This window comes from Embiotoca jacksoni, unplaced genomic scaffold (assembly GCF_022577435.1).
Source record: "Embiotoca jacksoni isolate LCO1_2020_lvr unplaced genomic scaffold, fEmbJac1.0.p SCAF_3, whole genome shotgun sequence".
Taxonomy (NCBI): Eukaryota; Metazoa; Chordata; class Actinopteri; family Embiotocidae; genus Embiotoca; species Embiotoca jacksoni.
In genome coordinates this window covers 24,780,279-24,794,053 of record NW_027185381.1, presented here as the reverse complement: position 1 = coordinate 24,794,053, position 13,775 = coordinate 24,780,279, and the positions used below count along the sequence as shown (strand labels likewise).

General features: G+C 42.3%; 3 protein-coding genes across 5 annotated transcripts in view; 1 reads left to right on the top strand and 2 right to left on the bottom strand.

Annotated features, from left to right (window-relative positions):
• Positions 1–34: 34 nt before the first annotated feature.
• Positions 35–5,298, top strand: poglut3 (protein O-glucosyltransferase 3). The gene is made up of 6 exons (XM_069162253.1): positions 35–1,286; positions 1,679–1,876; positions 2,091–2,374; positions 2,477–2,690; positions 3,935–4,131; positions 4,417–5,298. The coding sequence occupies exons 1-6, from the start codon at positions 1,058–1,060 to the stop codon at positions 4,855–4,857; spliced, it is 1,563 nt and encodes a 520-aa protein (XP_069018354.1). The 5' UTR covers positions 35–1,057; the 3' UTR covers positions 4,858–5,298.
• A 796-nt stretch (positions 5,299–6,094) lies between these two features.
• On the bottom strand, positions 6,095–8,550 carry rep15 (RAB15 effector protein). Its single transcript, XM_069162255.1, has 3 exons — positions 7,961–8,550; positions 7,343–7,676; positions 6,095–7,253 (listed from the first exon to the last, which is right to left on the bottom strand). The coding sequence occupies exons 2-3, from the start codon at positions 7,622–7,624 to the stop codon at positions 6,708–6,710; spliced, it is 828 nt and encodes a 275-aa protein (XP_069018356.1). The 5' UTR covers positions 7,625–7,676; positions 7,961–8,550; the 3' UTR covers positions 6,095–6,707.
• Positions 8,551–8,629: 79 nt separating this feature from the next.
• ppfibp2b (PPFIA binding protein 2b) overlaps positions 8,630–13,775 on the bottom strand; it is a 75,586-nt gene continuing 70,440 nt past the window's right edge. For 2 of the 3 annotated variants that reach the window (XM_069162250.1, XM_069162252.1), the window contains 2 exons: positions 11,832–11,897; positions 8,630–10,239 (listed from right to left, as the gene is read on the bottom strand). In XM_069162250.1, the coding sequence (XP_069018351.1) occupies positions 10,177–10,239; positions 11,832–11,897 (129 nt within the window). In that variant the 3' untranslated portion in view covers positions 8,630–10,176. The other variant, XM_069162251.1, reaches the window with a different exon arrangement.

The following is a 13,775-nucleotide window of genomic DNA, read 5'->3' as shown; positions in this document are numbered from 1 at the left end:
CTGCCGGCTTTCATTTATGCATGTGTGAGTTTTTTGATGCAAGCAAAGCAAAAAAAAACAAAAAACAAACGCTGTCATCCAACGTTGCTGTCAAAATTGCAAAAGTTATGTTTCGATAAAAATGTCTACAGACTCAGGTTTTCTTAAATTTTTTAGTGAAATAAAGATGCAAAAACAAATTGTTTTTAATACATTATGGTAAATGTGTTAGGACAACAATTTTTTGCAGTGTAGTTTTTTGGACATTTTTAATGCTGAATTGCCACTTTCTGTTTGTACTTAAGTTACTCACAAAATTCAGATTTTTTTTTTTTTGTGTGCATATTTTCTTTTAATGTTTTTTTTAATCTTTAATGAATTAAACTAGCTGACAGTTTGCAAGTAGAACGTCAACAAATAGTCGAGTACGTTGTCCGTCAAATGAAAGAATTGACTATTTTGATAATCAATTGTTACTTTTTTGCCCCATAATTGTAATGATTTAAAACTATCTTTAATTTATGGTTAATAGTTTTGGGGTTTTGGACTTGATTGAAAGTTATGAAATACTTTTAAAAAAAGTTAAAAAAAAAAAAAAAAATAGCTGCTTTTGTTTTATATTGTATATTTGCAGACCAAATGATCTTGTTGTCAGTGATCAATGTTCATGTAATCTCCCATTTCGTTGACTTTGAGACGCTGTATTAGCTCTGTTTATGGATTTCTTTTGACATAAATCGCTCACTATTTTGTCGAGTACAGTCAAAAGCTCCCAAAGCAAGACATTGCTTAAGGTTATTAACTAAAAAACTGCACAGTATTTGGGTGTCTCGTGGGGCGTTCAGAGTCTTAACAGCGACATTTCCGACGTCCCGTGAAGGCATCACCGGTCAAGTCAAGTCAAATTTATTTGTTTAGCATTGTCTTGAGTCCGACATTTCCGACGTCCCGTGAAGGCATCACCGGTCCCGGATAACCAACATGTCTGCGTAGTGAGTTTCCATCCCCCCCCCCAAAAAAACCAACCCTTTTTTAAAATTTTTTTTTAACGTTTTTAACGCGTGGCAGTCGGCGGAACATGGCGTGCAGACGACGGGAAGACTCTTTTCGGAGAGGTTTCCTCTGTCGGTTTGTAGTTTTAGTCGCGTGCAGCAGCGCAAACTTCCCGGTTTTTGTCTGTGCAGGAATCAGCCCAGAGAGGTGCCTCGTTTGGGGTCCGGGGTTGAACCCCGACGTCGTTTTACCGGTCCGCTACTTCTACATCCAGGCGGTTAGTTTAAAAGGAGAAAACCTGACGTCATCTCCAGGTAAACGAGGCGCTGTAAAAGGTTGCGTCCTTTTTCTGTTTTTTATTATTGAAGCGAGAGGAAATGTCTTTTTTTTTTCTTTTTTTTTTTTTAAGAGCGAGAACTTTATTGAACAAGATGTAAATTTATAAACGGTGTAGACAAGTACTCATTATTTTGTACAGAAAAGGTAGCAATGTGGAATTAACAGGACAGTAACAAAAGTCAAATAAATACATAAATTCAATTAAAAAAAAAAAAAAAAATATATATATTAGATGGATTTAAAACAACCATAAAAAACAATTAAAACAGTATAAAAGAAATGAGTTGATAATTAAAATCAGCAAAAAAAAAAGTAGTTTAAGTAATGTACATGTCACTAAAAATCCTCTTCTCCCTGCGCTGTCCAGGTAAAGACACCTTCAAAGTGAAGATAAGCGCGCTGGACAGTGACGAGCACATCCGCATCCACGTCTCTCCACCCCTGGACCGAGGAGACGGGTCCTTCCTGATGAGGTACCGGCTCTACAGCACCGTCGCCAAGGGCCTGAAGGTGCAAGTCCTCCACCAGGATGCGGCCGTTGCCAAGTCACCTTACGCCATCCAAGGTTTGTCATAAAAGTGGACGAAGTCCCATTTAGGATTTTGACATAAAGGGTCGTCGTCGGGGAAAAAAAGATTCAAACTTCCGAGTGTTTCGCGTGTCCTCAAACGCATCATCTGTCAGGAGGATTCTGAAATCCTGATTATTTTACCTGATATTTTTGTGCCCCCCCCCCCCCTCCCCCCGCCCCGCCCACCCCACCCTCCCCCTTTCGTCAGGTCCCGTCTATCACGAGTACTGCGACTGCCCCGAACCCGACGGGTCCGTCTGGCAGAGCGTCATGCGGTGTCCCGCCGAGGAGCCGCAGATCGAGGAGGACTTCAAGTCGTTCCCCGCCATCGACCTGCAGCACCTCCGGCGCGAGGGGCCGCCCCGCTTCGCCAACAGAGGCGGCTTCATTCACTACGCTGTCATCGGCCACCGGCTGTACCGCCGCACGCTGGGGAAATACACCGACTTCAAGATGTTCTCCGACGAGATGCTGCTGTCGCTGATGAGGAAGGTAAAGGTCTCAGCGGGCGCGTCGGCCTCACGTATACGTACAAAGTGTTTTTTTTATTGGTGCGTGTGTGTTTTTTTTTAAGCGTTTGAGTTCCGTCTGAAGGTGAGGCTGCCCGACGCGGAGTTTTACGTCAACGTGGGCGACTGGCCGCTGGAGACGACGAGGAGGACGCCGACGGACGCCGTTCCGGTGCTGTCGTGGTGCGGCTCCGCGGAAACGCGGGACATCGTCCTCCCCACCTACGAGCTCACGCACTCCACCCTGGAGACCATGAGGGGCGTCACCAACGACCTGCTGTCCATCCAGGGACACACGGGTAACTCGCACGCACGGCAGACTGCCGGCAAGTTTTATGGGGTCAAAGTTCATATTTTCTTTTTTTTTTGTTTGTTTCCTGTGCTAAAAAGTTGTCAAAATGTTTTTATGGACGGTATTTTTAAAAAGAATTTGGCAGCACTGATTTATATCTTTTAATACTTTGGACCGCAGTAGCTGAAGATATTTATTGGCTCTGAACTGATATTGAACACGGACCTAAAAATACGCATGAGAGAATATACAAGGGGTCACTGTAAAAAGAAAAAAAAAGTGGAGTTGCTTCAGAGACCAACATTTTACAGTGTAATGTGCATATATTTCCCATTCAGTGCCACAGGGTTCAGTATCCGGCCCTCTCGTGTTTACGCTGTTCATAATGGATGATGTAGACCATCATCTAACTGCTTCTTTAATCGATTAGCGGATCCAACGATCTGTAGTTGGGAACGTCTGAAATTATACTTCTAATTTTAGCAAGACGGCCAAAATGTACAAATATACTTTGTCTGTCCAGTTGCTGATGTTGAAGAGACTTACGTTTTTAAAGTCCTGTTTTTAATTCATAATTAATTCTAGTAAAAGATCGGTGGGTTGGAGAGACGAGGAGAAACTGGGTCGGTCACTCTGTTTGGTAAAGTTTTAGTTATTTTTAAGGACTGAAACAAGGACGTGCATTTTTCACAACACATTTGCTGAGACGCATTGTAATTTAATTTGTTTTAGCTTTAAGATTTAACTTTTACATTTTGACCAGGTCTCTTTTCATTTACGCTCTTAAGAGAGGACCTGATCAAAATAGAAAAAAAGGAATGAAGTTCAAATCAATAAATAAAGCAATAAACACTCGTAGGATGATACTTTTTTTTTGTCATCATATAAATACTTGAAACTATGTTATAATTTGCAGTCATAATTTGTGTGTGGATTTCTTTTGTCCTTTGACTGGTTTTGCCTTGTAATCGAAAAACACTGAATAAATTTGAATTAACAAAGGAGGAATAGGATGTGTCCGCTCGTACCTCGGGCTTATCTCGTTCTATTTGATTGATTATTCACTTACAATTTCTGCATTAATATCTGCGCTCCTTCACACACCTCTTATACACCTGGGTCAGTTTAAATATGTCCTTTTTTTATTTTTATTTATGTCAAATCATTATAAAAGTTCACCTCAAGCTTTTTGGACCTCGTATCCTCACATTTCTTGCCTTTTTTCTTTCTCGGGTAATATCCCTCTGCCAGGGCCTCCGTGGGCTAATAAAAGCGAGCGGGCGTTTTTCCGCGGGCGGGACAGCCGAGAGGAACGTCTCCAGCTGGTCGATCTGTCCAAGAAAAACCCGGAGCTGCTGGATGCCGGCATCACGGGCTGGTTCTTCTTCAGGGACCGGGAGAAAGACGTCGGCAAAGTGCCGCTCGTCGGATTCTTTGACTTCTTTAAGGTGAGGAATTAAAATACTATTTATACTTTTATACTTGTAGTCTATTTATTATATTTCTTGTTACGTAATTCTTTTTTTTTTATTTTTTTATTTTTTTTTATCGTAACTTATAGCTGCAGTGTGCAACTTTTATTCTATAGAAAGTGTCAAACAAATTCCTCGATGTTCCTCAAAGCAAACGCCGACAAAATAAATAGGTGACGGTTTGATTACTAAACAAAACACGTATATTACAAAGTAGTGACCTTTAACCCCCCCGCCCTCCCGCCCCGCCCCTCCTTTCAGTACAAATACCAGGTGAACGTGGACGGCACGGTGGCAGCGTATCGGTTCCCTTACCTGATGCTCGGGAACAGCCTGGTCCTGAAGCAGGACTCTCCGTATTACGAGCACTTCTACGGCCGCCTGAAGGCCGGCACGCACTACGTTCCCGTGAAGAGAGACCTGTCGGACCTCTTGGAGAAAATCGAATGGGCCAAAGGCCACGACGGCGAGGCGCGGGAGATGGCCAGGGCGGGCCAGGCGGCGGCCCGAGAGCTGCTGCAGCCCGGCCGGCTGTACTGCTACTACTACAGGGTGCTGCGGACGTACGCCGAGCGGCAGGCGGGGCGGCCGACGAGGCACGAGGACATGGAGCCGGTGCCGCAGCCGGACGACCACGCCGCCGCCTGCGCGTGCGAGCGTACGAGCCACGAAAAAGAACCCGAGGTAAAGGACGAACTATGACGGACTCTCTTTTACTCTTTTTTTAGTCTTTATCGACGTATTTTTTTGGTTTGTTTGGGTTTTTTTTCCTGGAAAAAAAACATTCCCGACACGTGAAACGTGAAGATAACTGAATGTTCCCGGTGATCTGAGGAAAATGTGAATTTCACAGTTGACGAATTGACTTTACGATCACAGCCGTTACTTTTATCGCGCGAAGGAAGCAGCAGGAGGGATTTACAATATAAAAAAAAAGAAAATAAAAAAAAAAGCGTGAGCCATTTTACCTGCCGCGACCTTTGACATTTAAATACTGAGTGTTGTTTTTTTTTTTTTCTACCTTTCGGAAAGCTCTTGTTAGTCATGTAAGAAATGTAATTACTGTTTTGGAAACGTGCCTTTACAATAGAAATGTGCATACTGATAGTTATGTCTTAAATAAATCTTATTTTTTTGACAGAACATGAAACTTTCAGGTTTTTATTTTTTATTTTTTATTTTTTTTACAAAGTTCAGGTCTTTTACAGTTACACAGTTCTGTAAAGTTGCAACTGAAGCGTCCGTAAAAGATTAAAGGTTTTATTCAGTTATGCTGTTGAACCATTTGTCAAAACTAAGACGAATTTATTTTGGCAAAATTATATTCAACAAGTTGTGTTTTTTTGTTACAAAGCTTTGAATATACAGTCGTGTAAGCAACTCGCTGACACGTCAATGTTTAGAAGGTGATATCTGCAATCGCAACAGCATACTTTAGCTTTTTAGCATGCTGACATTTGTTAATTAGAACAAAACATCAGGGTCACTTGAGACTGATGACGGTGTCGTTAGTTTTATAACTATTTGGTCTTAGAGATGCTCAGAATCAAGAGTTATTGTTCATCCTGAGGGGAACATGAAAGTTTGTACAAAATCTGATGGCGAACGATCAAATAGCTGTCAAGACGCTTCACTCTAAAAATGTTCGCGCAAAATTTTGTGCCTCGGGTAAATGTTCGAGATATTTTACAAGTTTAGTGGCACCGCAGGGAGGGTCGAAGGTCACCAAATTCATGAAACTTCATCCTCTGGACACCCTCGGTGTCCGTGCCAAAGATGGACAGGCAAGTCAACATTGTTCTCCCTAAAGCTACACTGTTAACATCGCTAAAAATAATTTAAAAAAAAAAATGCTGATTTAAAATTTTTACTATTCGAAGCTTTTGGTTTCGCTGCAGTGAAATCTGTTTAAGACTCAGAAGAACAATTTAACCTTAAATTCTGTTGGAAAAGCTTCGTGACATTTATGCACACAAGTAAAAAAAAAAACAACAAAGCGTACCAAATCAATTAATGAAAACATGTTAATATTTACATGAAATGTATCAACAATAAGCTTTAGATTTAAAAAACAACAACTTTGGTTTATTTCTTGTGAATGATGTTTGATTAAAAACGAAAACATATTTAAAATTGTGTACTATTTTGTTTACTGGTGTCCTACGGCAACAATATTCAAACACTATCATGAAGAGGACAAAATCTTGCTTTCCTTTTTCTTTAACATGCATTCACAAAGTGCGTTGGGGTCTGTCCAGTGTGTATTTTAGTTACCCACCAAAACTTTCAAAGTCCGAGTCCAAATGTAACTGCGCTTATTTGTTCTCGTGTTGAAATACGTTTAATGAGCGACTGGATTACGTTGTTAGAAAGCAGGACTGCGAGTAAAAAGCAGAAAGCTCGTCAAATATAAACGGATTTGCTGTCGAAGGCCTTTGACTCCATCCGACTCCAGAAGACGGCATCGAATAACCTCCAGATTTCTGTCGCGTCAAGCGTATCGCTTGTGTTCGTCAATCGCGGTCTTCACCGTCAGCTGTTTACGAGCTGGTTCAGTTGAATTTAACCGTGAGCGTGAGGGGATCGTCCTTTTTTTGGGTGACAATCGCCTGCATCATTCCCGTAGGCATGTGAAGGTACTTGAAATCTTTGAAGAAGTTCTCGATCAAAGCTCTGTCGATCTTGTTGCATTTTCCGACGGCCGCCTCAAAGTTGTTGCTGAGGACGCCGTAGATGTTGCCCTTGTCGTTTCTTTTCCCGAAGAACAAGAACAGGGCGTAGCAGTCCTTGCCGACGGAGGCGCAGAAGTCCACCATCCTCTGCTGCGCGTTCTTGTCGCTGTACTCCATCTGGGCCGTCTGGACAGATTCGCTGCGAGCCTCCGGGGAGGCGGCCTTCGGTTCTGCCGACACCGTCTCGGGCAGATGTAGGACCTGCACGGCGATCTGCATTTTAGGGTTCTCGGTGGGCTTCTCCAGCAAGGCCCAAACCCAGTCGGCACCCAGGAGGACGCGCTGCTCGGGCGTCATGGCCGTGCAGTTGAAGGTGTCTCGCAGGTTGAGGTCGACGCTCTGTGCGATGTAGGTCATCAGAAAGACCTGTTGGGAGGACGAGATGTTTTAACGGTTACTTGAAGGCAGATTTTCGTGGATCATGATCGAATACGTCGACGATCAAGTTTAGCTACCTGAGTGAGCACCCGGGGGCTCGGGTGGAACTTGTCCTCCGGGTCTTTGAAGACGAGGTACTCCTGGGTTCTGGTCGAGGCGGCGGAGATGCAGCCGCTGAAAAGAGGGATGAAGTCGTTGGGCTTGGCGACGGTGGGCCGCCTCAGCGTGGCGAAGATGCTCGGTTGAGGGAACGCGTTGCGCTCGAAGGTGGGTGGCCTGGCCGAGCGGCGTTTGAAAGAGGACAGGAAGTTGGAGTTGTGGAAGGGGTTAGTGGTGGGTTTGCTGATTTTCTGGCCCATGGTGGGCTGAAGATGGGAGAGCAGGAGATCAGAGGTTGGTCTCCCTGATACACTGGAAAGACAGAATTTGTTCCGTCACACCGAGTATAAAATGTTTGCTGAAATGAACATTTGGTGGGTTAACAGTTGATTCTAGTATTTTGATAGTCGGGTTCTTGAGGAAGGTCTGTCTGTATTACTGTTGTCCCGCCATATGGAACCGTTGTTACCATCCATTTTTTTTTGTCTATTTACCAACAACAAAATGACTTGGATACCATTTAGCCAATTCAAGACGCTACGAATAACACGGTCTGTTCGCTATAAAACTCCAAACAAATTGATAGAGATACTCACCAGTACGGGTCTGGACGTTTCTGCAGTTCCTAGTCCCCTAACCGCCGTCCGCTCCTGTCCCCTGCCCTGCCGAGATACACAATGTCTCTACGCGTTTGCGTCTGTATCAGCTCGGTCTCGGGTGTCCTGCCGTGTTTCTGAACTCTCGGTAGAATAAAGAGCGTTTTCCAGCGGTAGGGGAGTGGCTGTTTGTAACTCGTCAAATTTGAAGGCAAGTCAACAAAACACTCGTCTCGGTAGTTAACTGGCGGTACGAGCTGGAGGACTGGGGGGGAGCCTGAAGGGTTTGATGGGTAAACAAACCGGTCAACTGTCTCTTTTCCAGAATAAAGCTCGAATAAGGACATGAAAGTGGCCACTTCCTGTTCGACTCCCTTCACTTAAGTTAACGAGAGGGAAGTTTCGCATGATAAGTTTTGACTTTGTCGTTTTGTAAAGTTGTCCAACTACGTCAGTGTGTTATCGCAGTAGTACAGTATGATGTCCATTCTTGTATTAGCCTTTTTTTTTTTTAAATCCTGAAATCTGATCTATTTACCACTCGGACGACTCAATCTGTCAAAGTTATTTTAATTTTGATTATACTTTCAACCAAATATCACAATCTAGTCTCATACTGTAACAGTTTCTTGTCATTTGTGCAGTCATATGTTTACTTTATAAAAGTAGTTTGATTTTTTTTTAAATTTGTATTTTCTCTTCTTCCTGAAGCTGTTATAATAACACATGCATCAAAACGGTGCTTTACTAGAGCATATCTGTACATTGCATACTACGGTAGAGGGAGAAGAGGGTCAAAGGAACCTTCATTTCTGCTGACGCTGCACAGTGTTGCCGTCATGTGTAAATAGTTGAACGCACAAGACACAAGTTCACAAAATGTTTGATAAAACAGCATTAAAATATAGTTTCTAGCCACTTTGGGAGAAGGTTGAAAAATCTAAGTTTTAGCACCTTATGAAAGTTGAACAGATAATGAACCATTTAGCAAACAGCTGTTTATTTATACAACCAGCAGACAGAGAAATGTTAGCATTCATTTAGAATTGTGTTTTATTTATTTTTTAGCTCAATTTTGGTCTCCACCAATTTCAGAGGGAAATATCTGTCTTTTGAGCTGCTAAATGCACCAACACCTTCACCAGCTAGTTAACTTTGGCAGTCTGCTGTTTAATAGCTTTATCAGAGCCTTTTTTTTTTGTTTTTGTTTTTTTGCTTGAAACCTGACTCCTGCTGTGGCTAAAAAAAACAACAACAACAACAACACTTACAGTAAAGTTGTCATCCGTAAAACCGAAACAATTCGCTGAAAGATGCTAAAATGCCCCGTAGAGCTGCTGGAAACCGATGGGAGATAAAATTCATTGTGGGGTATTACTATAAACAACACCTTTGGCATATCTGTATTTTCACTTATTATCAGCAAAATATACGCAGACACAGTACTTTGAAATAGTTTTAGGCACTTTAGATGGTTCACGAAAACATTTGTCTCGGGCGGTTATTTCATATGTTCTCACATATTAGGAATTAGATTTCAAAAAAATCCTTAAGTATATAGATATTTGGGAGCTGTTACAGTAACAGACCATTTTCCAGAGTTTATTTTCCAGAATTTGTGGAGTCAATACATTTTTTTGTCCCATTCAGTCCGTTGTCATTACGTCTCCTTGAAGAAGCTCTAACGGTTCTAATAACTTATTTATTTCAGCGTACGAGGTGGTCGTTTTCTTTTTTCTTTTCTTTTTTAAACGATAATGTAGTGTAACAATTCTCATTGTGTATGTGTGTTTGTGCTTCAGGTCATTGTGTTTTGTTTTTTTCCTCCAGACATCCTGTGCGCTACTCGGCATATAGTTAAACAGGCGATAGTTCATTTGACCCTGTTCTCCCGTTTTGGATAAAACGGCACTATATTTACAGTAAACAGTGGTCGGTAGGATCATTAATGGGTACATTGCATAGGGAAACAAGGAAAGCAGTAAAAAAAAAAAAAAATTCCCAATGGCTTATAAGTAGCAGTTCGGTTCATTATTATGGGAAGAAAAAAAAGATGCCCCTCGATTGTTCTCAGCATTGTGTCGGTCCATTTACGCGTACGTGGTGTTATGTGCGACGTCGGCGGCCAGCAGAAGTGAAAGCCACCAGCTGGGTCGCCGCGGTGTTAGAGCCTGACGACATTAGTGAACTCGGCACGGCGTCCCGTCGTCGTCCTTTCAAACGAGCGCCGTCTGAGACCGCCTCAGGTCCTTCCGCAGCTCGTCCCGGCTGAGCAGGTACTGCGGGGGGGGGGGGCAAAGCATCATGGGAGTGGCAAAGCTTTGGGAGTCGGTGTTCGCTTACTGAGCTGGGATCAGTCCATACATTTTTATATTTTTTTAATTTTATTTTTTAGCACATTTCAGAATATTATAATATCGCTAAATCAGAGAGTGAGATTTTCTTTATGGTGCTACAATATCTCTCAAGATTCAGCTCTGCTCTATATACCACTTATCGGGATGTAAAGTATGAGGAGAACTGATCCCAAGTCAGAGCGAAGCAGCTTCACTGCAGAGTAAGCAACGACAAAACAAAACGGGTGTCAGCACACAAAAAGAAACACACAGGTGGAGAAATGAAGTAAACAGTTGGGTGAAGTAGCTCAGTTCATTAATTCAGGGGTCCCACTTGTGAAAGTTTCGTTTGTCTAATACGTTATACTTTCACTCTGCTTCATTTCAAAGAGACCTTGAGGTATTAATACTTGTTTTACATTGAGGCATCACTACTTTTTTTTTTTTACTTATTCCCGGGAGTCAGACGGGACGATCCGCCTGGTCAGCACCTCCAAAGCTCACCGATTAAAACTCAGCTTAAGTTATTTGACAAAAAAGGCATTTGACATTTACGAAGTATAGATTTTTTAAAATATCATGTAATGGCGAAGAACGCGTCCACCTAAAGGACCCGTCGTTAAATGTTCCTGATGGTCTTTCCTGCTAAAAGTTTGATAAGACAGCTGACAGTTTTGTCACTGGAAAGAGCCACGCCAGCCATTTTCCTCTTTTTCAGTTCTTATGCTAAGCTAAGCCTTTTAACTTGTATTTATTTTGAATTGTGGTTTTACAACTTTCACTCCGGTTAGAGGGTCTGAACACCAGTTCACCTGCACATGCCGTTATTAATGGTATTAATTGCGCGGCAGCAAAATATCGGGTGCAGAAAAATATCTTGCTTGATTAATTTAGGCCAGAGACTTTTTATTTGTTGTCCCATTAGAGCATAATAACGGCAATCATTTCTGAAATACATAAATAAGAGGCTTAATTTAATATTTAATCATATTCATATATTTTAAATCATTCAATCTTTACAAATTGAATATTTCACCTCGGAATCAAACTCTTCAAATGATAAATAATAATAATAATAAATGTGGGTTATGTTTTGTTTGACGTCTGTTTTCTGATTCTTTCTCCGATATTCCAGGATTCGGAGATGCCTCTTTAGGCCGCTACCAGGAAGTGAGGGGTCCATGTTTGTTATCCGACAGCCTCGGGGTTCAATTACCAACATGACTTCAGCAAACACAAGCAAAAGAACCATCTGCGTGAAAACAGCAAGTCGTTAAACAAGTAAGTACCAGCGAGCCGGTTTCATGTGGTGTTTTTTGTTTTTTAGTTGTTTTTTTTTTATGGTGTTTCTCCCTCAGATTATACGTGTATCTCCACTTTTCCATCCGAGTAGCTCAAACTTCTGTTAACAACAGACAAGGAGCGGTCACCCCAGTGACATGAGTCGTTAACCGGCAGCTCGTGTGTGTGTGTGTGTGTGTGTGTGTGTGTGTGTGTGTGTGTGTGTGTGTGTGTGTGTGTGTGTTGGTGCTTACTGTGAGGTTGTTGATGCTTTCAGACAGAGCTTCAATTTGCAAAATGGTACCCTCTGTGATCGCCATCTGCAACACACACACACACACACACACACACGCACACGCACACGCGCACGCGCACACACACACGCACACACACACGCACACACACACACACACACACACACACACACACATTTGTCCTACTGTATGAACCCATTACGGGCGACAAGTATAGTCACACTTTCAATGCAACAATTATAAGTCTTAATATAATTTTTTTTTGAAATAGCAAAACATTTGCATTCATGTCGGTATTTAATGGTACTATTATACAACAAGTAGCTCCAAACCCAGCGATCTGATTGGTCAGCTGTACATTTGGAACAAATCATCGTGACATCACACCTTGCTCATCACTAGAAATATCACTCCGCCTCCTCGAAGTTGCCCCACAATATGAACACGTCGTAGTTGCATAATTTGTATTTAGTTGGCAACTTGTTGTACAGCGACGCAATATTTACACGTGAGTAAATATTGCGTCGCCGACCGAATGCGTGAGGATTGTACCGGCAGCTGCACGCCGAGCCGCACTCGCACATTGAAACCTCCCGCGTCACCTTTAACAGGGTTACCACGGTGACGAGAATCAGACGATAAATCTCGGCTCGGGCCGGTCAGGCCGAGGAAGTGTTGGAGGGTGGGGGGGGGAAGCTGGCGTCATAAGCAGCCATGACAGCCATGATGATGACGACGATGATGATGATGATGATGATGATGATGAAAGCAGGTTAGTGAAGTGTTACTGCAGGCGTCCACAAAGCAGCGATTGATTGATTTCCTTGTGGAAGAAACATACATGGCCCCTAATATGTAGATGCATAAAGAAAATGCAGTCTTTTTTTTATCTTTCTACTTCTACTCGGACTATTTAGTCTTTTGTGTACGAAAGAAGCAACCAACTTTACACACGTATAATTTTGTTTATTAAATGATTCGATAAAATCTTTTTGACATTTACATGATCAACCGTGTAAAGTTTCCGTTAGCAGATTTTTCTTCGCTATAAAAATACTATTACAGTTAAATATGAAAATAAGCGTACAAAATAACCACCTCAGGTTTTCAAAAAACAAAACATGCTATTTTTTTTTTTTTTTTTTTTTTTTGCATACTTTGCTCCGCAGTGACATAAATTATTAAATAGAAATCTCTCCATAATATTATGCAAATATTGCACAAAGTTCATGTCAACCACGTCACAGAAAGAAGCGTATTCCAAAACCGGCGAGGAAAAAAAAAAATCAAAAGGTGTATATGATAGCTGACTCACACATATATATATATATGTATATATATATATATTAAAAAAAAAAATCCTCTAGTGGTGGTGCACAAATGTTATAAACAACAGCTTTAATACTGTACAACAGGAGATGTCCGTATATGCTGTGTGGATTTACAGGAAGTGATGTCACGGGACTCCGGAGAGAGAGAGCGAGAGAGGCTGCGTTCTCTCGTGATGATGTTAGGTTCATGGCACAGGTTTGAGTCTGAGGTCGGGTTAGTTAGGCATCTGAAATAAAAAAAATAAAATAAAAAAAATATACTTCAAGTGTGCTAGATTCATCGTCTCAGTTCGCCCCTGCAGCTGGCTGTATGACAGTCAGGCGGGTTTGAATCTCGTCGGGAGTTAAGGCACAGGGTCGGGCTGATGGGGGGGGGGGGGGCTTAAAGGAGCAGGGGGAGGGCGGGGAGGAGGAGGGGTGTTGAGGTATATACGGGGCTGCAAGCAACAACAACAACAAAAAAAAAGGAAGCAGAGCAGTAGCAGAGAGAGCGCTGATTGGCTGATGGCAAGCAGTGACAACACAAGTCGTCCATGGCGTACGGACGCGGCAACGCCATGTTGTTGTTGTCACGGTTGTTGTCATGGAGATGAGTCAGCTCTGCTGTCCTCGA